This window comes from Sphaeramia orbicularis, chromosome 13 (assembly GCF_902148855.1).
Source record: "Sphaeramia orbicularis chromosome 13, fSphaOr1.1, whole genome shotgun sequence".
NCBI lineage: Eukaryota > Metazoa > Chordata > Actinopteri > Kurtiformes > Apogonidae > Sphaeramia > Sphaeramia orbicularis.
Genome location: NC_043969.1, coordinates 29,849,795 through 29,874,493, shown reverse-complemented (window position 1 = coordinate 29,874,493; position 24,699 = coordinate 29,849,795). Strand labels below are relative to the sequence as shown.

Below are 24,699 nucleotides of genomic sequence, written 5' to 3'. Positions count from 1 at the left end.
ATTGAAATCAAACCCCCTGTTGCAGAAAACAGGTTAGACTGACACTCAGCTCAGGTTTGATCAAAAATGAGTTGGTTTCCTTAACAGCTTGACTAAAAATTGCAAACCCAAATTTGGTCAGCATAAGCAGACTAGACATATAACTAGGTTTGACAGAGTTCACAGCTGGCTGATGGTCAGTCAGCCAGAGGGCTTCGCCCACCATTTTTTGGAGCCCAACAATAAAAGTTTGTGTAGGAGGAGTAAAAGTGATTGGGTTGGTAGACACAGATTCTCGGGTCATATTAATACACTGTAATGCCCACACAATGTTTCAGTGTTTGATGCAGCAACAGCCTTTTTACACTTGGATGACGTAATATACTCATCTCATTTCTCCTCTCACAACATTTCAAAGAGCACCTTCAGAGATTTGTGAAGTAGAGGCTGGATAAGAACAGTCGGATTTAACATTAGATAAGATCCTGAGGTATATGATTAATGAGACATGGATGAGAAAATATTTGTTTTATAAAAATTAATTAGCAGTCATAGCATACACTTGGAGACACCAGCACCCTTCAAAACATATAATGATTGAAAAATGTAAATGCCGTTTAACTTAGTCAAGTCCCGTTGGATATTTACAAACTGCATGCCTGCCCTCTTTCCTTTTGAGTGATATGGACCAAAAGTGTTGTAAAATAAGGATGGATGCGTCACAGGAGGCAAAATTAAAAAAGGGTCTATTAAATAAAAAGGAGCTTTGAATATCCAACTTGGCAGACAAGTGAGCTGTCATAACCAACTGCTGATCAGAACCTGGAAAGGCAGTCACAAAAGCTTTGTATTCTATCGAAGATCTTATTAACTGAGGGGAAAAAATGGTGTAACTCTGTATGGGGGCCAGAGATATCTGAGCTCAGCACCCAGTGGCAGTCAGTGGTATTACAGTTTAAGATACATCGTCACATCCTAAAGTCCCCCTCAACAGACAGGCTATGTGATATTTCTACTAAATATTAAAAATTACATTCAAGTACCATTAGACTGTTTAGACCTAAGAATTCTGATATTATGCCAAAGATAATAATACATTAGATTGTAAAGTTATGAACTGAATGTATCTACACCAGTGGAACTGGAGACATGTGATCACTAGAGGAAGTAATGAGTCATTTTGCAAGTCTCCCATGTGGAAAACAAACACTACGGGGCCTTTGACCAACGTTTCAGAATATGAGGTGAGACCCATTTTGAAACAACTTTCATTATCAAAGAAAATGATAAAGCGATAGAAGCCCCAGTAGTGTTCTACATTCTACATTGATCTGTTTAAGGTGTATTTGAGGTTTTTCTTACCAAGTAAATTGAATAAATTGCCTTTTTGTAATCCAGACTCATCATTTGAGGAGAAGAAAAAAAAAAAAATCCAAAACATGTCACAAAAAGTTGCCAAGTACAATTTTGATGCATTTTGTTTTATTATTCATGAACTACAATGGGGAAGTCCTCTGTCCTTCACTCTACTGTCCCCGCAAAGAGTGTCTGGAGTGTTTCTGTCCTGTAGGATTGGAGAAGTGGCATTCATAGGCTGTTTACAGGGAGAGGATGGACAATCAATGACCAGTTGGTAGAGAATTTTTTAAATTAAATTGATTAGTTTGTTTAGTATAGCCAGTGCCCAGTGCCTTGGTTACTTTTGTTTTTTTCTTTTTGGCGTTAGTATTGTCAGTGTAATGATTATTTCATCACTAAATTTTAAGAAGAACCGTTAACATAGAGTGTGAGTATTATCCATCCTTGTGTATTTCCTTCTCAGCCAAATTATCTGTATATTTTTGTGAGGATATTTTATCCAAATAAAATTAGATAACTGCTTTTTTTTTTTTTTTTTGCTTTTTTTTAATATATTCACTATGAGTGTTTTGAGCATGAATCATTTGCATCTAGAGTATCACATCTCAGGCAGTTTAACCTGAAGTGAGAAGTGAGAAAGTGTTCATTTTTTCAGCTTGCTGTAACCTACTTGGGACTTGTTAAACCTGCTGCAGGGATTGTTACAGGTCTAAAGAAGATCTGCACGGTTGCTGAATGCCACAGACCACAAGGCTTGGCAGAGTTAAAGTCGTTTTTGGGCAATGCAAGGTTTTATCAAATGCCAAGGAAGGACTTCACAAAGGCGATAGTTGAAGATCTGGGTCTAAACAGTTGGTTTATGTTAGTCTTGCAGGAAGTACATTTGTCCTTACTGTTCATGAGAACAGAATGGCAATGAGCAGCTAAGTAAATGTAAAAGCAGAAGCTAAAAATTCAAGATAATCTAATTCTAAATCAGCACTTTAACAATCTTAACAACCAGTGACTGTATTTTGCATTTGTGTCCCATTGAGCACCTCTGCAGACTTTGAGTCATTTTGTATTTGTGGCATCACCTATTCATCTTCTTTTCCTCATTCAGTTTTTCTTCCATTTTTTATGCAAATATATTCTTCCATTCTGTTTTGTCTCTGTATCTTTCTGTGAAGTGCTGCTTCATTAATATTTGATGTGACTTGGGATAATGATGCACTTAGACTGTGTGTATTTGTGTGTTTTTGTGTGTGCGTGCAGGTGTGGGTGGATTCATGTTTGGCAGTGGGAAAGGCACTCCAGCTCCACAATTTAGTGTAACAAACTGTGCTGCTGTGAATTAAAAACATACCACAAGAGGCCACTAAGCAACAAAGTACAGCAGTGTGATTTAACTTTACACACATGTACAATCCATCACATTATTAATGCACTTGAAGGGTCTTTATGCAACATATCACAGTCATCTATCATTGATCAGCTGCTTCTCTTTCATGGTCTGGATTAATTGAAGCAAAGATACAATGAGATTTTACTTCATAGATTCACTTTCATTTCTGAGCCAATATTACAGATAAATGCTTTATTAGATTCTGTAAGACAGCTGTAATACACAAAACTATTGCTTCATTAGTTTTAATGTAATTTCATGAGACATTGTTATATGTTTACTGATGTAGGCAATGAAATGGAAATGTCAGGTTTTAGCAAACACCTTTTGTGTGTTAACATAAGCCATATTACTCATAATTAGCCTCATTTCCTAGATTTAATATACTGTAACATTCTGCAAGGGGCTTCACAGTGCATAAGGGATGGAAAATGATGCTGGTGGTTACCAAAGACCACCACTGAGATATATATATATATATATATATATATATATATATATATATATATATATATATATATATATATATATATATATATATATATATATATATACATATATCAAGGTAGTAAGTGATTCTGTACTCAACACATGATTAAGGTCTTAAATTTTACCACTGGGGCGGCTGTGGCTCAGGTGGTAGAGTGGGTCGTCCAATAACCGAAGGGTTGGCAGTTCGAATCCTGCTCTGTCCTAGTCAGTCCATTGTGTCCTTGAGCAAGACACTTCACCCTCCCTGCCTCCAGTGTCACCCACATTGGTGTATGAATGTTTGGTGGTGGTCGGAGGGGCCGTAAGCGCAAATTGGCAGCCACGCTTCTGTCAGCCTGTCCCAGGGCAGCTGTGGCTACAAATGTAGTTTACCACCAGCAGAGTGTGAATGTGAGAGCGAATGAATAATGGGTCAATAATGTACAGCGCTTTGGGTGTCTAGAAAGGCGCTCTAGAAATCCAATCCATTATTATTATTATTCCATTCATTTAAAGTGGAACTATGTAACATTTTTACCTTAATTAAACAGCTTCATTGTTAATTGTGATGGTTAAATGGCTTGTTAGGGGGAGGATGGAAGCCCTCCCCCTCCCCACTAGGGTCTCTAGGGCCAAATATGCCACTTGCAACTTCTCTGCCACCGTTCATGTGGCCTAAATCTCATTTCTAGTGAGAAACAGCATGGTTTACGGCACTTCGACACAAACACACCCTCAGCCATGTACCGCTGGCTAGCTGCAAACACAAGCCAGCCATGCCTTCATTTCACAGGTGTTTATTATGGCAGAGAAATGGAAGAGGTGGCTGTTGTCAGAGGATGAAGGAAGAAGAAAAGAGTGAATGATCAAACCAGATACACGCCAAGAGTCTGCCTTGGTCAAGCTTTTCCAGAATGGCAAGAGTTGAAAGAAAAAGAAATGTGCAAATCGGATGCAAACTTGGCATTGTTGCTACTTCACTTCTAAGCATTGCTGAGATTAATTCTCTATGTATTTCAGTGTATTTGCGCGCTTTTGATGATGCTATTGGGTGTAACGTTGTTTACTCGTTTGTGAACTTGTTTTATGAATGATGCCCCGATGCTTGCTAGTTAGCGAAGATGTTAGCATACTCATGTTAGCATGTTTTTTTTGTTGGCAGCTCCAAGAATAAGTCTGGATTCTTTTAGGTCTCATTTTTATAAATTCATTGTTGACTTGATCTGATCACAAACAAAATATAACTCAGCTGAGGATCCACACCCCAAGTGGGGAAAATGGACCCAGACATTCAAATGCACATCACTTTTATAATCCTTGTAAACTGATCTCCAAACTTTGGGCTGACCCCTTGTGCTAGGTGGGTTGGATCACACAACATGCACTGGTGTCATCTGACTCTAAAGTCAAGCAGATGTGAAACCTCAACTCTATGTAAAACCCCCTATTTAGTGTTTACCTCTTAATCTCTTGTTGTTTATGATCATCTATGAGCATGTGTATTTAAAAGTGTGCCAAAGGTAAAGTCCTGTGATCATAAGTCTGACAGTTTAGTATGTGACCAAGATGTGACCTATCCTAAAAACTTTACGACTGACCAGTGAAACAAAGAAAATCTAGTGACACAAAAGAATCCTGATTAATAGTGACTAACATGTGATTAAACCCAAGAATTCAACCATCCAAATTAAAATAATATTTTACTCACTAGTAATCATAACTGTTTGTGTCACGTAGGTGTGTGTTTGTTTAGTTTACTTGGTGGTCCTTTGTCTGCCTCAGGAATGCATTTTTACTACTAGCCACAAATTTTGTCATTTGAATCTACTTTTTGTGAGATGTATGTAGTTCACTGTATGACCCATGTCTAATTTGTTTCGTCTGAATAGCGACTGGCACAACAACTAGCCTTGAAGTTCGATCTCACCTGGTGTTGTACAATACTTTTCCCTTGTACAGGTGAAGGTCTAGATCAGGGGTGTCCAAACCCGGTCCTCGAGGGCCAGTATCCTGCGTGTTTTAGATATTTCCCTCTTCCAGCGCACCTGGAAGCCATTACACTGTTATCAGGCTTGTGTAGAGCTTGATGATGAGCTGGTCATTAATTGAACCAGGTGTGCTGGAAGAGGGAAAAATCTAAAACATGCAGGATACCAGCCCTCGAGGACCGGATTTGGACACCCCTGGTCTTGATGATTGTTGCGGATGACAGTGCGCTAATCGCTAACGGGGCCGGAATGTGGTGACAGGTGGGAGCTGCTGATGTTTGTTAGTTTGTTAGTTCTTAAGCTGTGCAGCTAATGCTAGCAGGGCGGTGCTAGCAACTGCAGATGGAGCCCCAGACCGGCAGTCTCTGCACCCATAACCGGCATGTCAGTGTGACCCGTCCACCTGGATGGCCAGGGGGTTCCTGTCCACACGTCCCCCCACTGCAGTTCCACTTCCACGACCACCTCTGTGAAATGAAAACAAATGTCCGAAACTTCAATGTCCGACCAAAGTTTCCCACTCCGTTCTGCTCCAGTATTGTCTTTGATAAGTATTTTTTGCCTTCTCGTAGCTTAACTGGGCTTCATGACAGTGGATGTGTACTTCAAAACTGTAGGGGAGCTCCACTGAGAAAAATGACCACAAAAATAGTGAAGAGGAACCAAAATGGTAATATTTTACATAGTTCCACTTAAACTTGGACCACCCTAAAGATTACCCGGAGATTCATCTGTATTAATCACACATCTGATTGCCATACCTGAATCAAAATGAAGTGTTGGAGGGGAAAAATCGCATAACATAAACACTAAACCATTTCAATGCATAGTTTCTACCGAAGCATTTAAGTACGGTAGTTCCACAGATAAGTGTAATTTATAGAAAATGCCCAGAGATGTGTCTTTTCAGTCAACTTATTTTTACTCATAAATTAAAAGTTAAAATAAAGATTGAAATTATTGAAGATAAACTGTGACTAATATATTAAAACAGACACTTGGAAAAAATAGAGAAAACTAGACAAATTAAAGTTGATGTTCCTTAAAAATAACTTGAAACAATGCAAACACGTAACTGGTTATTAATATTATTTGAGTTAAAACTAATTCATTACCATTTGAAGTAGTTCATTTGAGTTGGTCCAACAATTACAGTGTAGGCTAAATAAATAAATAACACTCCCAGATCAGTGTTGGGTTTGGAACAGGCTGGAACCCAGAGGACACAGAAGAATTGTAACATCAAAAGAGAATGATAGAAGGAAACTTACAAAATAACTGCAAAGATGACATTGTTTCACCAGTACAAATGTGAAACCAAGCAGTGCAAAGAGGTAAATAACAAAAATAAGGACAGCCGAAGGTCAAAAACACCAACACATCTGCAGAAATGACAGAAAAGACTGATTCAGCATCCTCCAAACTGATATTTATGAGTTTTTACACCAGGACGAATGACATTAAAAGCTACAGGTAATGACAAAAAACACCAGTAATTCATATAATGTTACAGTTAAGGCTGGGTTATAGGTTTAGGCACAAAAACACTTCACTTTGTATTAGCTAAAGATTAAAAAAAAAAAAAAAAGAATGTTACATGGTGACTATTTCACAATTATCACATTTAGAAAGTACATTAAGGAACAGTAACAATACCAGTCTCCTTGTTTAAGTCTAAAGGTTTACTATTTTATCATATCAACACTGACTCCCTCACAATAAAGAGATTTTCCATATAAAAATGTCACCAAGCTGTTCACAGATTTTACCAGAAAAATACTGACAGTTTTAACTCCTGTAATAACAGCCAAATGTGTTGTTTGTCTGGTGATTTCAGGCATTTACACACTGACTAGCAGGTGAAAAACACTTGGGTAAAAGAAAGAAAATAAATGACTGATGAGTTAAAAATAAGTTAAATGGTCCTAAAACTACATATTTTTCAGGATCTTTTGGTAATTTTATTACTTATTTTGACTGTCACCACTAATTGATTTTACTAAACTGAATTACACATGTGAATTTCATGTGATAATATATATCTGTGTTTTCATCTTGTCCATTTATCTCCTCACCTACCTTGATATCAGATGTATTTATAGCCTTTCTCCTCTAAATAGATAATGGGATGGGTTTTGACAGGAAAGCTTTTCATCATTTCCCGGCTTTTATTGTATTGCGCTGTTTTTCCTCAGTGCTTAGGAAAACCTACACAAAACTGCACTGTCACCTTGTAATTTCTGAAATACACACAAATAAAGTATTGCATGCAATAGGCGCAAACACAAAGTAGGTCACCTTGATGTGTGACGCTGATCTCAGCTGGTGTGTGTCTGTGTGTGTCTGCATGCGTGTGTGTGTGTGTGTGTGTGTGTGTGTGTGTGTGTGTGTGTGTGTGTGTGCAACCTTGTGGATTGTGTTTTGTCCTCATATGTTCCTCTCTGTGTGTCGAGAGAGACTCTACTCATTAGGCTGGCAGTAAGTCACTTAGCCCAAACTCTAATTTAATTAGAAGACCTGAAGTCAGATGCACTTACAGTAACATTTGCATCCACACAAATATATGTTGCTCGAGGCTACAAGGGGAGCTCTGTATCTTCACATCCCGTACGTGATATCATATAGTAAGACTGAGTGGGAACATGTCATCTTGCAGATTCATGTGCACATTTATCTGCCATCATTGAGAACAAATTAGCCGTGCACACCGACTGCTTTTAGAATAAATGAACACCCGTGAACCATCAAATATACTGAGGAATCCTTCACCCTGAAAATCCTTGAACACCCCAGGGAATTACATGACAAGGCCAGTTCAACACAAGGGTATAGGATTTACACACACACGTTCCCCTTCTCATTCCTTTGCCAAGTCAGATACTCACATTGTCTCACTGGGAATCTTTCATTTAGCTCTTATTTAGTAGCATTTCCAAGTGTTGTCCCTCTACGTAGCTTTAATCTTGTACAGATTGAAGCAAATTAAAACTTAATCATTCATTAAATTATAATTCAGAACACATCTCTGGAGTAAAACATGATATAAGCCAGGGGTGTCAAACATGCGGCCCGGGGGCCAAAACCAGCCCGCCAAAGGGTCCAATCCGGCCTGCAGGATGAATTACTGAAAGCAAAAAATCACACTGAAGATATTAACAGTCAAGGATGTCAAAATAAATTTAGTTCAATTCCATCTAAAGTGGGTCAGACCAGTAAAATACTATCATAATAAAGTATAAATAACGAAAACCACATATTTTTCTCTTTGTTTTAGTGTAAAAAAAAAAAGTAAAATTACACAAAAATGTTAATATTTACAGACTAGCTTTTTACAAAAAATGTGAAAAACCTGAACAAATATGAACAACCTGAAATGTCTTAAGAGAATTAAGAGTAATTTTACCAATATTCTGTCTGTTATTAAATGTTTTGTGCATTTGTAGATCCACTGTGATCTGTACGTTGTAATGAACATGTAAAAATGAGAAGCTGAGGCCAAATAATGGCATAAATTGTTAAAATTACACTTTTTTTTTTTCTAAATAAATTTCATTTTGGTCATGGTTTGTTCATGTTTTTCTACATTTTTTAAAAGGATAGTTTGTAGATGTAAACATTTTAATAATATAATCTTACTTTTTTCACTCTAAAACATAGAAATTAGACATACAAATGTTGGAATTGATAATATTTATGTATTATTATGTTATTATTTTAATGACCCGGCCCACTGCAGGTCATATTGGGCTGTATGTGGCCCCTGAACTAACATGAGTTTGACACCCCTGATATAAGCTGTCTTGAAAAGATCTTCTTTTGTGATGGTTGCTCAGATCTAATAGCATGACACACAAGATAAACACAGAAAACACACTTACAGTACACTGGCCTTACTCTGTTTTCAGTTTCTGCTTAAAAGGACATTCATGGTCACAAGATACCACTCACTACTTATCTAAATGATGCTCCCCTTGTTATTTTAGCCCTGGCATTTAGCTGCTCTATTCCATTATAGTGCACAGGATTTACCAGAACTGACTTTCACATGAATGTATCTGAAGATGTTCATTTTGCCTTCAACATGAAATTAACCATAAAGTGATGGGTTCTTCACGCATGAGCAAAAATAAATAAGCACTAGCATGGAAGAATAAAAAAAAAGACTAATTGTGTATTTTACGCCTCTGTATCCAGTTGCAGTTAAATGCACAATGAGGGGGCGCGTTATGACCTGGCAAGACCCGAGGAAGGGGTCGAGTTTAAGCATAAATGAAACCGCATCCTGATGCATCGGACCTGTTTCACACACAGTAGTAATGGGCTGTGTTTGGCCCAACCCGACTGACTGCCATGAAGGGGGAGTGTGTGTGTGTGTGTGGGGGGGGGGGGGGGGGCGGTGATGACGAAAGCGCGTAAATCGGTAGCTGGAGACGAGAGTGCCCTTGTTGCGCGGTTTGAACGGAGAAGTGTCTACCAGGACCATAACCGGAGGCTTCATATTCGAGGCACTAGGAAGCTTTGGATACGTGAAGCTGGAGGAGAACGCTGCCATGTGTGCATTGTTTTTATTCTGTGGAATTTTGCAGAAATGCCAACATCACGCATTTGCGCCGTGGAGAACTTTATAGACTAACGGGTTGCATCTGAGCAAATAAAAGTGCCAAAAGAGATAAAGAAGATAAAGTTAATTGACCAAAAATGTCCACGACGCACCTCAGCTCCCCGGCGCCTAACAGGAGCTACCTTTCCACGGCCACCTCCGAGGAGCCGGATCCCTCAGAAGTGGAAAGACAAATGCGCCTGCTGCTCTTCGGCTTGTGCGTAACCATCGCCGCTGCCACCTTTGTCGGGGGTGTTTATTCACTCCTGTCTCTCATCCGGATGAGGAGGAAAACCTCTCTGTGTCTCATTGTGGCTTCCATGTCCGTGGATGACCTGCTCAGTGTGGTCCCTCTGTCCCTCTTCATGCTCCTTCAGTGGGAAAGACACGGAGGCGCAGGGTCGGGGAGCTTGTGCACTTTATCCGGACTTCTGTACGTGTTCCAGGGCGTTTCTAGCAATATGAAGGCTTGTCTTATAGCAGCCTACACTTTTTATGTCACCAAGAGGTTTGGAGTGCTTCAGTCCGTCCGTCGGCCCTTGAGAGTGGCGTGGGCTATCGCCGGTGTGTGGGCGATCAGCCTGACCGTGAGTGTGTTACCTCTGTGCGGATGGGGCAGCTTTACGCCTGCCTCTCTTGGGTGTTTCCCAGAAATCGATAGTTTTTACATCCTGCTGCTTTTCTCCTTATACTCCCTTTGTTTCTGTGGCTTGCTGTTTTTCTTCATCCCCCTCACCTACCAGCTGCTGTGCTCCAGAGAGCCCCAGCGGACTTTACTGTACCCGACTTATCTGGACATGGCCAGGGGACTGAGTGGCTCCTCTCACCTCTGTGACATCCAGTCCTTCTCCCCGGACAGCATGAATAAAAGTTTCGGTGCCTACAATGAGCTGAGTCCAAGTTCGTGCGGGACAGGGTCGGGGCTCAGGGAGAGAGAGGACAGTGGTTTGTCCCCGGTGTCCGTCAGCGGCCAGAGGACAGCCGCTGTAGGGGACACACCGGTGGTGTTTGCGCAAAAGCGCTTCTCCATGATCCTCGCGGTTGTTCGAGTTATTTTATGGATGCCAATGATGGTAAGCATACAATAAGAGACATCTGAAGCCAAAAGCAACAGTCTCTATTACTTTAACCCATAAAAACCCAAACATCCACCATCTACTAAAATCACCTGCTGATATAAACGGTTTAATCCCTGTTCATCCACTTATCCATGTTAATAATTGGTATAAAATACAGTTTGTCATCTTTTCATGGTCATCAGATATGACCCATTTGAGCGTCCAGAGGCTCCGTTGTGAACGTGGAAACATAGTCTTCTTCTACAACATTGATTCACTAATAAAACCCATGGAGTTGGATCAATGACAGTGGATGGACACACTTGGTTTGTGTTCAGTTAATGATAGATTTAACTGAAAATGCCACTTTTTCTTTAGTTTTCTCTATTTTTGATATAATAATGCTTAACTTTACTCTGAGCTTTCATGAACATGTGCATGATTAGTAAATTAAATGTTGGAAAATACCTGATTTTCACTGGAAAAAAAAAAAAAAAAATGCAGAAGACAATATGACAGTAAATGGTGATGAAACATTTCATGAGCGTTAAATATAGAGAAAAATTCATTTAGGAACTGCCACAAATGTTACACTAGGTCCTTATGGATTAAGCAATGCCCCTCGTCTAAAACGCCCTTACCAAAGAGGTAATATAAGAATAATACAAATTCTCCAAACCTTTTACCCAAGTTATCCGTTCTTCTCATTTGGCAAATGAGGAGGACTTGAAATCTGAGACAGAACCAACTGTTATTTATCCTGAAGAATGAATTGTACAGCTGCAATATAGAAATGCCAAACAAGAACAGTCTAAAGCCCACACACTGAAACAGCCACAGGGCCAACTGGAAACATGTACCTTTAATTTAGTACAAGATACTGCAGCTCTTTAATTTAATATATTAAGTATAATATATACATGATTGAATTGATATTTTGCCATTGTGATGGGGCTGTGACTTTGAATTATGCATTGTGGATAAGATTAACATAAAGTACTGGAGATTCTTGTGGCATTATGCTCTAATGAAATGAAAACACTCATCTATTTTCATTTGATGTAGTTTATTTGATTTTTTTCTTTGTTGGAACCTGGATGTCTGGAAAATGCATGCACACTCTATTCATTAATTATCTGGCATCCTCAAAGTCTTCAACCCTTTTAATCATCACAGTCACTGATGAATAAATGAGAATACTTATGTATCTATGTCTAGGCTTCCTTTTATATTGAAAAGTACATAGGCCTTGAAATCAGCAGATTTCATTCTAACACCAATAAAGCAGCCTTCATCTGGTTTCATTGCAAAATAATGTACGTGATTGCCACACAGTGAGAGCTGCAGTTACATTTGTTAGTGCTCAAACAAAGAAAAAGAAAAGAACTTAGGGTGATGAATGATGTGCAGCCAGTAAACAATGGTGTGCAAACAAATATGGCATTTGAAAAGTCAGAGAACAAATGCACTGGAAATGATTATTGCATATAATCAAGTCAAAACACAACTGTTCAGAATCACATCAGACACAACACAACAATTCATGCTGATGTTTTTTTTCTGGGGTTTTGATTTTTAAACAACAAATATGCCATGTCCCCAAAGGTTTCCCTGTAGATTGCTTTTTGTATTTTTAATCACGTAAATAAGCATCTTTTTGGGCCAATAACACTCCAATCATGCATTTGATGCTGTGCCATGGCTGTGTTGCATGAATAGTTTTCATTTTTAAAAGGGAAGGCTTTAATTTCCCACTATAAAGGAGAAGCAATCAATAAAAGTCCACATTTAATGGAAAAAAAACAATCTACTTTAGGGCTGACTATAAAGAGAACAGTAGTACAATAATGAAACTGTGTTGTATTGTGGCTTGACTTGCACTGAAATCTCTCACAATAATAGCGAAGAGTAAGGATCTGGTTTCATTCATATGTTTCCCTGCCCCCACATCCTCATGCATATTGGATCCCTGACTGTTCAGTGAATTAATTTCCCCTTCCTCCCTTTCATTCACAGACTTTGGTGCTAGTACGCCATGCAGTGAATGCACGCAGCTCCTCCCTGGAGACGTTGAGCTTCTTTCTCACTTTGCTCGCCCCAGCGGTCACCCCTGTGTTCGTGCTGTCTGAGCGCTGGATCCACATGCCATGTGGTTGCTTCATCAACTGCAAACGGGATCCAACACAGGAGCCATCAGGTAGACCACAATCATAGTGAATCACATTTAGGTACCTTTAGTTTTTGTTGCAGCAATTAAATTATTCATTTATCACTTTTTTCACAGTGATGAAACGAAGACTTGAGTTTAATCTCTCATTCCAACAAGGATATGGAGTGTACAAGTTGTCCCATGCCACTTTGTCTCATCACAGTCCATCCATTGAGAGGCCACCCTATCATAGTCTTTTCAACTGTGATTTCCCAAATACTCGCCTTAATGCACTAGAAAGTGGGGGTCTCTCCAGCTCGGGGCCCGACTTTGAGTTCAGCACCACGTGCCCGGTGGACAGCTCCTCTCACGCTGACCTTCTGTTAGAAGCAGAGGCCGGTGGGGGGGAGGCGTTGGCTGATTGTCCTCCACTTCCCCATGAGAAACATGGAGACGGTAATGACTTCCGCTGTGTCCCGCCACTGTCATCTCATCACCGGGAGCAAGATCATAATTTCACTGATGCGTCCTCAGTGTTTGAGGGACCGGAAAGGAGGCTATCGCATGAAGAGTGTCGGAAAATCGAGCTGACAGACTGGGAGTGGTGCAGGAGTAAATCAGAGAGAACACCCAGACAGGTATATTTCTCTCTCTGATCACTCAGTTTATTACTGCTGAGCTATTAAATTAAGTAATTTGTACTCGTCTTTTTGTAGCTTATGGCTTTTATTAATTGATTCACCGAGAACAGGCCTGTTTTCTATTTGTAAACCAGTCAAACATATTCTTCATTAGCATGCAACATATGATGATGCACTGCAAAGGTGGTCTAAAGGAGTGATTAGTGTGGGAGACCATAAAACTGATGAATTTTCAATATCCTTTACAGTGTTTACATTTTGGTCAGAAGGAAATTAAATACACTTACTGCAGTGCATTGTTAGAAAAAGGTACATTGTAGAGGTAGGCACACATCTGATGGGGTTGAATACATAGCCAGGGTTCAAAGAACACAGTTCTTGTTTCTGGTGTGCATTTACAGTAAGTGTATGTCTGAATGCCTGTCTGCCTCTCTGTTTGTTGGTTTGTGTCTCTGTGGGTTTTTTCCGCATCTGTGAATATGCCTCTTTATATTCAAGCTGACAGTCTGAAAGCTGTGCATGTGATTTAGATAAGGTGGTTAAAACCCTCTCTCCCTTACCTCTCCTCTCTACACTCTCCATATAGCAACATTATCGTCATCTGTGCAAAGGTTCAGTGATTCTGACTAGTGGAGCAATTGATCAAGATACCATCAGCAGCTTAGTATTTTATTAAACATTGTTACCTTGTCTTTCATACCATTCATTGGCACTTCACAGATACTATAAAGAAAGACCACAGGGCCAACTCTTCATTGATGACATTCTTAATGAGATTCATCCATTGGGGGATTTAGCTCACTGAAGGTCAGCTCACACTCACAAAAGCTGCGTTTTGAGTGATGGAGATGTGGCATGAATTGGGAATGAAAACAAAATAAAAAATTCAACATTTCAATCCATTTCTGATTCATGATTTAGAGTGGCTACCTAAGATCGACAGAAAACTTCTATGAGTGCAGAGTATACAAGCACACGGTATTTCACTCATAAATGTATGGAGTCATTCAGAATTTTCTCTTTCCACCAGATACAAAGTCAGAGAGATCATGCTTCTTATAGCCAGTTACCATCCATTCAACTCTGAATTTAGTTTCCGTTTTTGTTCATGGTGAGTTACCATGTCTGTGATTTGTTGGATGAAGTGAATTGCCAGACAGGGTCAGAGGAGCAAAGGCCAAATGATGAATGTATCCTAGTATTAGGGATACCAGAGAACAACTTCATTCTAGTTTACATTGATGCAGCTACAGTTTATACTTCTGAAACTGACAACACAGAACACTAACAAACTTGTTGCAGAGCTACAGGACAAACAGGGATATGAGTGGATACCATAACAGCGATATACATTTACATGCCTACACTCTTTACTATATTATTCATGCGTCTCTTCTCTGTATTTCTTCCTGACTGTCTCTGCTTACAAGTATGAAATGTTTTGGTTTTAAAATCACCAGAGGGTGGAAAATCCATGGAGCATGCATCTACAGCTTGGCTTGCACTCACTTTTCATCATGTATAAGTCTGAGTTGCTTGCTGCTGTGTGTGTCCTACTTCTTGGTTTCTTAGTAGCAAAGTGTTTATAAGTACAATTACAGTGTGACAGTGCATACGCCAACAAACAGGAAAAAAACATACTATATGTATATCAGTCATATGTCAGTATGTGTAAAGATAATACATAGCAAAAAAAGACACAGGGATTCAAACAGCCTTTCAGCTCCCCAGAGGGAAAAAAATGACAGACAGCAAACACACATACAGTATATCCACATGAAGCCAAACAATAGATGAAAGCCGAGCCTTAATATTTTGTTTCTTAGCTGTGTTTTGTTCTTTGTTAGCAGGCTAGATGTCATTATCCAGCATCTCTCCTGCTTACTGTCAGCCCTTCTGGCCCTTAGAATCCGCAGGGAGAGGTGGAATTAGAGCTTAAAGACATCTTTACCCTCGCTTTGACTTTATACTCACTGTTAGCAAGCACAGAGCTGGGGGTGCATTCACAAGGCTCTTCCCTGAGGGCAAATGAAAATCTAATGTGCATTCAGATGTATGGAACTGAAACCCATTTACTTTTCTGAGAACACATCCAAAATGTTAAATGTTGTTCTTCCCACAGGGCTGTGTTGTGGAGAATGAAAATCAAATAATTTTTTGGTCTGAAAAAAATAAACCTAAGATCAATGTACTGCACAATCTTCAGGTCAGTTTCAGTGCTAATGCTTATGCTATACAAAAGGCTAATGTTAGAGACTATAATTGAACATAATGGTGTTAAAAGTAATGGCATCAAAGAATTGCATAAATGTCATGTGGGTTTGCATTTGCTGAAATACTCAATGGACAGCAAAAGGAAAAGAAATTATCCATGTGACATATAGACTCACCCAGGCTCACATATCCATCAGTGTACTTCCCACACTTATTGTTATGAGCGTTATTTGATTAACTTGACATTGTGTTTTCGGCTCAACATCACAGGCTTTCTCTCTCCCTCTGAGTCTCACTCCATTCTCATTGATGCACAGACACATAAAGTAAAATAGACTCAGAAAGGACAGCATATTGGCAACCTTTTTTGTGTTTATTGTGCAACATATTCATGATTACATCAGTACATTGAACTAAAGTAAATAATTTAGAGGCTTTAATGAGACTTGCCACAGTCTCCCCACTGTCTCCTCACAGGGAGTGCGTGCTTCTCCATGCCTGGATTATGCTTTTTCTCAACAGTGGCAGATATTTATTTTTGAAGTAGCAAATTAATGTCTATCTACAAAATAGAAAATATGATTTGATTATGTCTAAATGATAACAAAGTCAAAGGAAAATGATGCTGTACTACTGTGTGTTAGTCCAATGCTGAAATAACTTCCAGCAGTTTCTTTAGACATGCTACTGTAACATTTCATTTTAACAACAAAGTGTTGTTGATGGGGCTCTGACAAGTAAGGCTCATTAACTCCAGGAATGGAAATGGCTGGTCAACACATTCATCTTTTAGCATTTGACATCGTGGTCACAATCTGAGCTCAATTCATTTGGACATGCAGAAGAATCTTATAACTGATGGAAATTAGAAGCTGCAGTGTTTACTTTAAAGATAGAACAAAATGAGGCTGGAACTTATTATACCTGTAAATACAAATGCTGCGTAATGATTGATTTGTGTGTGTGTGTGTTTTCTTTTTAATATGCAGCGGTCATCAGGTGGTCTGTCCATCCCACTGTGCGCCTTCCAGGGCACTGTATCTCTACAAGCCCCCACTGGAAAGACCCTCTCTCTCTCTACATATGAGGTCAGCAGTGATGGACTCAAAATTTCCCCCAACAATGCCAAAAAGGTAACAGCAATTACTATTTTTTTTTCTATTACTACAGGATTCAGTTCCTTTTTGTAAATAACTGGTGTTGCAAATCCTTTTCTGCTTCAAAGGTGGAAGTGTATCGTTCCAAATCGGTCGGCCATGAGCCCAGTGCAGATGACCCGGCATCAGGAGGAGGAGCTGGAGATGTGAATGTTAGCAATGTTGGTATAGGCATGGATTTAGGAATGGGGATGGGAATAGTATCGGCGGTGGGGGATACTAATGTGAAGATCCACCTGGAAGTTCTGGAGATCTGTGACAATGAGGAAGCAATGGACAGTGTCTCCATCATCTCCAACATCAGTCAGTCCTCCACCCACGCCCGCTCGCCGTCCCTACGCTACTCACGCAGAGAAAACCGCTTCGTCTCTTGTGACCTGGGTGAAACTGCTTCGTATTCTCTGCTCATCCCCAGCAGTGGCAATCCAGAAGCAGAGACCATCAATATCACTATACCTGACACTGTGGAGGCTCACCGGCAGAACAGCCGACGACAAACTCAAGAGAGCTCAGGGTATCGTGAGGAGATCCAGCTGCTAAATGAAGCCTACAGAAAGCAGGCTGGGGATGAGGAAAACTGACATACATATGGGGTAAGACAGGGTGGCTCACTCTAGTGAAGAGAGGAAGATAAAGATGAAGCTCTGAGTGCAAAATATGAGAGACAGACTTCCTAATCATTTCACATTTGCTTCGTTCTGATCATTGACTGAACTGACAGGTGACCCAAATAGAGACTTAGTTATACTGGTATATTAGTATGTTTGCCTCCTCTTTTACTTCCTCTTCAGATAACATTTGACAGCAGCTCTATTTAGAGTATGTAGAGATAGATTAGGCTAGAAGAAGGGAAAGAGTCATAAACTGGGGTAAACAAAAGTGAGACCGTGTCACAGGAGGCGAAGGGTGAGAGAGAGAAAGTATTCCAGCAGATCGTCTCTACTCCTGTCAAGACCTTCACCATATGGCAGACTGCCATCGTAGAATAGATACAGCAAGAGAAAAAAATCACCTAGACATGGAAAAGGAGTGGCCAAGGTTTGGTCACATGTCTAACATGAAGATGAAGACTACGTCACCAGTGACTCAGCTGTGATGGGAGGGGTCACCTGACCCGTGTGTCTGACTCATCCTAGTGTGTTGTTGTGCATTTTTGAGTGTGACTGTGTTTCACCTACAAAACTGGCCTTTCTTATGAGGAAAAAGGCTGATTAGATGAGTGCAATGATCTGAGGTATCAGCTGCCAATGTGTGCATATGTACCCGTATAAAGAATGTGTTGTTTATTCTGTACCTATTATTTAATTATGGTATGTAAATGTATGTCCATTCCTTCCATCCCTGCTGTGTGTCCACTATGTATTACACGAGTAATGTTCATGCTTTAAAATGTGTGACAGGTCACTGAAAATATCAAATAGAAGAAAAGAAAGAGGCAAGGCAAAGAGAATGCATGGGACTATTGAAGAAGAGGGGATTTTCAAGGAATGACTGTGTGCATATTTGACTGTAGGCTGAATATGAATGTATATTTCAGAGCCATTTTGTGAATCAATTCTTGAGTGCTCAGTTCAGTGAGCTACCTGGGGCTCCATTTCTATTGCATACATGCATAAATTCAGGACTGGAATCAAATTTTCATGAATAGTATTGTAACACTGTATCACTCAAGTACCAGTTTTAACACTTACAAGGACTGTGAACATCTATCTTTTTTCTCTTTCACAATAATATCAGTATATTAGTATTAATTATATGCACAGTTTTCATGTATGTGTGTATCCGAACTGCAGTAACAAAGTAAAAATATGTATTTAAGAGCAACTTTAGAATATGTATTTATTTGAGCTTCCTTTATGATGGTGTCTTAATACATATGTTTGTTTACTTGTTTCACCTTCAACACATCATGTATACTAGGTTGAATTAATTTACAGGGCTTTTGAACTGTGCAGTAACAAGCTCATTTAATCAGCTGCAACATGCTAACTATATCCTCCTGACGGTTTTCATTAAAAATTCATACAGGAAAATTGCCTCAAACAAGACTGAGCTGCATTTCTGCATCTCCAATCCTCTTGGGTAAAATACATATATGAGAATAACGTACAGGTGAATGAATCATGACTAATGTAAAGATGCATTTAAATTCTGTGCTTTCACAATGAACAGAACGGTCTTAGCAGTTAATGGTTTTCAGCTGAACAGAGCTTTGTCTCAGCAGCCTAGCAGAGTGAAAGTAATTTGATCATCTGCAACTACGGTTCATCTTCTGGTCAAGAATTCTCCTAAACCATATTGATCAATAAAGCGCTATTTGGTGTGTTTGTGAGAATTAGCTTTAGAGGTTTTGGCATGTTTGCTCATTCAGTCACTCAGCTGTCTGCACTGACTGGGTGAGGTGCAAACACATGATACACTTGTTCCTTATAATGGATAAAGCAAATAAAGCAATGTTATTCACTAGTGACCTGGTTTTCAGCTAACATTAATGAGTACATATTGTGGAAAATAGGGTTTTCATTTCTTTTTGCATCATAAAACAGATCTAGAGGCACTAAAAATATACTATTAAATTGCTTGCTCGATGGAGAAACACTCACGGCCCTTTTTTTTTTTTTTTTTTTTTTTTTTTTTAAATAACCAGGCCTACAACAAGTTGTTTCAATTTCTGCATATTTGTGATGTGACATTGATACAGTCACTGCTCTCAGTCTGTCCTCCAGGACCCGGTGTAGACTCCAGAACCACCAGAACCATCCTGGTACCCTAGAATGATTTGTCAGGGTGTCTACATAATGGTATCCATGACAACAGCTGGAAAGGCGTGTGGGTGGTGGAGTATTTGCATTTAAAGTAACAGACACTGAAACATCCTTTATGGAACAGGGCTGAAATCCAATGAATGATTTGTATTGTATTCAAAGCTAAAACTTAAAATACACCATCTGGGAGCACGCAAGACTTAGATGAACTTGTCAAATTGGGGTACAATAGTTTCCCTTGCAACTAACCCATGTATACACATACATCTGACCTAAAATCCGTCATTGTAACGTTTATATTCAAATGTATTGTATAACCATCATCATTATTTTAACTTCTCTATGCAAAACATTTGCAGAAATAATTATGCAGGAGCAGCATACAGGGATGGGGAAAGAAAATCAGATACTACTAAGGCACCGAGAGAAGGGCATATAGCAGTGAAAACTGCATAGTACATAAACAAGTGTAATTACCAAATGATCTGGCCAGCAGCGATGTGTGATCATTCTGATCCAAGGACTTTCACCTCCCACTCAAATCTCTGATTATGCTCAGGCAAAAAGATACAGGTAAGTCTGCGTCAAAATGCTGTATAAGTGGCATTACTTGAAACCTCCATGCATACATAGAGTATACCTTCAGTAAATAGCACATATATTATTGAATATGAAAGGCAAACCATGAGAGGATAAAACATCTTCAAGCATGATGATGATGAATGTTGTTTTATCTTTGTTAAATGATTCAGTGCGGTCAGAGATCATTTATATGCAAGTAGTCCTGAGGGCATGAAAACAAGGTGAGCAAAAATATATATCTGCAAATGGTCGAAGAGCAGAAGGGGGAGGGGGTCTAAAGCATATCAAACAGTCCTCTCTCTCTTCTCATGTCCTTTTGTTTTCACAACCACTACTAAAATGGCTCTGTCATCTTTTTCCTCACACACACATTTCAGCTTCATTCCCAACATTTTTGAAGCTTCACCACCTTTATTTTTCTCTATTTACGGTCCTTATTGTTACACTCCATTTTCATTCTCTCACCTTTTCCCCTTGGAACAGAGCCAGCTGAAATGTTTCTAAGTAATGACTCAGATAAAATGGGCAGCTGAAGAGGGATTCTGTGTAAGTCATGACGCAAACAGATAAAATGTCGACTATGTCTTTTAATTGTAAAGGTATTTAGACTCAGTAGATTTTCTTCAGCTGTACACAATGGGCTGAAGTTGCAGTAAATAAACTATGTAAAAAAATTATATGATTATTATTATTACATTGTATAATTCATTTCATGTAGATGAATGAATTTTATTGAAATGATCTGCATCTGTGTATGTACATGGATTGTGGCATGTATTGCATTCTTAAATGTATGTGCAAAAGGGTTAACATTGATTACACCCTCTCTTTAACCTCTCATTTAACTACTAATGTGAGCAAACCACATAAATGAACCCTAAATCTTTATTCCCAGTTTTTGTTTTCCAGTGTACGTTTTCTCTAAAAAGATCTTTTATTTGTTATTTTGATTTTGTGAGACGAAGACAGAATGAGGAATGACAGAAAGAAATAAAAGGTAGAAAAACATCTTGTGCTCATTTAATATCCCCGGAATTAATACAGAGTTGATAACAGTCCTGTTAGATATTTGGTTTAAGTGTGAAGGTCCAAACCATCCAATAGAGTCACTGGAGGGTGAAGAAATGAAAAACATGAAAGAGTTTATTTATCCATCAATAGCAAAATGAAGAAAACAGAATTGAGAGAAAATCTGTTATCTGTTTAGTGATGTATCTGTGAGTTTTTGTCGTGTTTAGTGTGAATCATAAAAGCAGGTAATGGCAAGGTTACACTAAAATGCCAGCTAAAGACAGGCAGTGGGTTGCTAATCCATTATATCATGGGTTAAGGACTTTTAGTAAAGGAAGACAGATTTCCACACTTTAACATGGTTAAATATTATTTTTATTTTTTGCAGTTTCTAAGAAGCAAAAGGTCACTGATAAATTACACAATGGTGTAAAATGAAAGCAGACTAAAAAAAACCCCAAAACTCTACCTCTGAGGTAATATAATCTATGGCAGTCAGGGTAGATCTTTTTCATTTGGCTGTAACCTTTAAGGCCCACACAACAGGTCACTCCCTGTCCCTGATGCTGCAGTGGGCTTGGAACGGTTTCAACAGCAGCACAGAAATGTGCATTGGTGATGCTTAGAATTAAAAAAAAAAAAAAGTCATTAAAAAGCCAGGCAGTATTTTTATTCATCCAGTCTCCTTCAAAGGCTTAGTCTATGTCTGTGCAATCAATTTTCTTTCAATATGGATGAAAAAGTATATTTTGGAAGCAAACCATTAAATAGAGCAGACTTGATGTAAGGTTAAAATATGGGGAAACTGACTAATTGACCTTCACTCAGCCACAGCCATCATAGTTACTGGTCTTACACCTGTCAAGTTTTGGCACCCAGCATGTCATTCATGATTTGAGAGGCTTTACAAGACATCGTTTATTCTGCCTCTCTTACATTCCTACATTCTACTCTCACATTCATTCATTTACCTCCCACATTCTTATATTCTGTCCTGCACATTTATATATCTTTCACAAATTCATAAATTCTTCTTTCACATTCAATCATTTTACCCCCACATTTACATATTTTCCCTCACACGTAATGCATTTTAACTCTCAAATACATATGCACTGAAAACATACATGCAAAATAGAAGTGTATGCAGAAAATAGCCTATGTGTGTGTATTCGAGGAGATTATATGCATGTGTGAGGACAAATACATGGATATATGAGAAGAATATGCATGTATGATGAGAATTTATGTGTATAGTATAGTGTGTGTAGTGTAGTGGAATTGGACGGCAGAGAAGCTTGAGTAGGGATGGTCATCTATACCTGAATGTGAGTTGTTAAAATGTATGACTGTGAAAGGTGAATGTATGAATGTGAGAGAGATAGAATAAATTATGTTTTGTATGCCCCCTTGACATTTTCAGCTTTATCACACATGTTCAAAAGGAATAAATTGAAAACCTCTCTAATAAGAGTTATAAAATATTAGAGAGAGGTCCACAGAAAGGGCTAGAAGAGCTTGTCTTTGCAATATAATGGTAATTTAATCACCAAAATCACTGAAACGCTAACTAACATTAGCTTGGTTAGCACACAGTTGTTAGCATAAACCCCAAACTTTAACTTTAATTTTATGTTCGGTAGTTGAGTATCGAGTACTTGAGGAGAAGTAGCGCTGCATGATTACTTGATTTTAAATTGAAATTGGATTATTTAATTGGGTCAATGTATAAAAACGGGTAATCGTCCAAATGAATTTCATCTTTCTCGTGTCTCTGGGCTACTGTAGGCTCCTCCTCCTAACTGTAAGAATGGCCTCCATATTCTTTGGTCTCCACACACCAATACAAAAATGGCGTTTGCTAAGGAGACTGAGAAGTTTATAGCTAAAAATAGCAAAAGCAAGTCGGTTGTGTGGAACTTGTTTGGCTTAGAAATTTCCAATGAAGAAGAAACCATTCCTCGCTACAAACTCTGCCTGAAGGTGGTATCTGTCAAAGAAGGCAACACAACCAACTTATTTCAGCACCTCAAACATCATCACACACCAGAATGGGAGCAGCGCGTTGCATTGTGAGCTACACACGAAAACGACATGCCGACTAAAACACCACAAACAAACAAAATGATTGAAATACTTCTGTTGTCTTTTGTAGTTTTATCTGAAAATCAAAATCGAAAATCAAGTTTTAGAGGAAAAAATTAGGATTTTATTTTTGACCAAAATTCTGCAGCCCTAGGCGGAAGATTGCTTATGATAGCCTCTTAACTTAAAGTAACCAAACTGATGTTCATTGAGGCCAGATTATAAAAGCAGATCTGTAATACACATTACAGTCCTTTCTGTCTACATTTCTGCATTATTTCACAACTGTTATTACAGAAACTTTATATAATGTCCTTGAGAATATCTCATTTATATCTGCCCAATATTTTAGTTAGTTGTTACCATATATCATAAAACAATGGAACAATCTGTTCACAAGTTCTCACATATACTTCAACTAAAATACATTCAACATATTATTTTCACCTGTTTATGTGCATGGTCGCTAATAAACTCCCTATATTCTCAGATGATCTCTTTAATGTAACTTAATGTTTAACAATGAGCCATTTTCATCTTATGAAGGAACATTTTTAATGTTGGTTTTACAGGTTACAGGTTAAACTGTCATAAAAATATAAACCATTTAGTGACTGTGTATAAATATTTATTAAATGTAAACTATGGCTTTAACTAGTGATAAATGGTGGCATATTTTTATTGCTAATAAATACAACTCATGGGGTGCTTAAGTGACTGTACATATAATTGTTTATATGTATGAGCACCATTCAGTCTCTGCTTGTGTCTTCTCTGGTTCTGAAAGCTTGACAGGCCTCTTCTGCTTAGATACAGTGGCTAACATGGGATTGGACAGCAGCTGTTTTTGGGAAGGACATGGTGAGGGTAATTCCCACCTATTTGAGAACAATCAGGTGTAATACTGTATATTCATATCACAGTTTACTTTCCTTATCCCTGACCCCACATGGTAAGGCACATGCAGATTCTATAGAGAAAAAAAGTTTTAGAAGGTAAATTTTCTGTATACTTTTCAATCCTAGTTATATTCATCACATATAAATATAGTATAATGTTTTTTATCTCAGTAAACCACTTTTTGAGGCATATCACATGGTGAGGCCTCTGTCTGTAACTGTGTTACAGTGATAAGTAGGTTATGACAAAGAAATGCTGTGTATGTGACATTAACTCATGAGGCATGTGGTTCTCATAGAACCTTTAATTGAAACCATACTGTGCTGAGTGCAGCACAGAACAGTACAAAATTGTAT

General features: G+C 38.7%; 1 protein-coding gene across 1 annotated transcript; it reads left to right on the top strand.

The window, feature by feature from the left end:
• Positions 1 to 9,585: 9,585 nt before the first annotated feature.
• On the top strand, positions 9,586 to 19,543 carry LOC115431820 (probable G-protein coupled receptor 149). Its single transcript, XM_030152471.1, has 5 exons — positions 9,586 to 10,854; positions 12,856 to 13,036; positions 13,124 to 13,626; positions 16,833 to 16,976; positions 17,069 to 19,543. Exons 1-5 carry the CDS (start codon positions 9,880 to 9,882, stop codon positions 17,579 to 17,581), a joined length of 2,316 nt encoding a protein of 771 aa, XP_030008331.1. The 5' UTR covers positions 9,586 to 9,879; the 3' UTR covers positions 17,582 to 19,543.
• Positions 19,544 to 24,699: the final 5,156 nt, after the last annotated feature.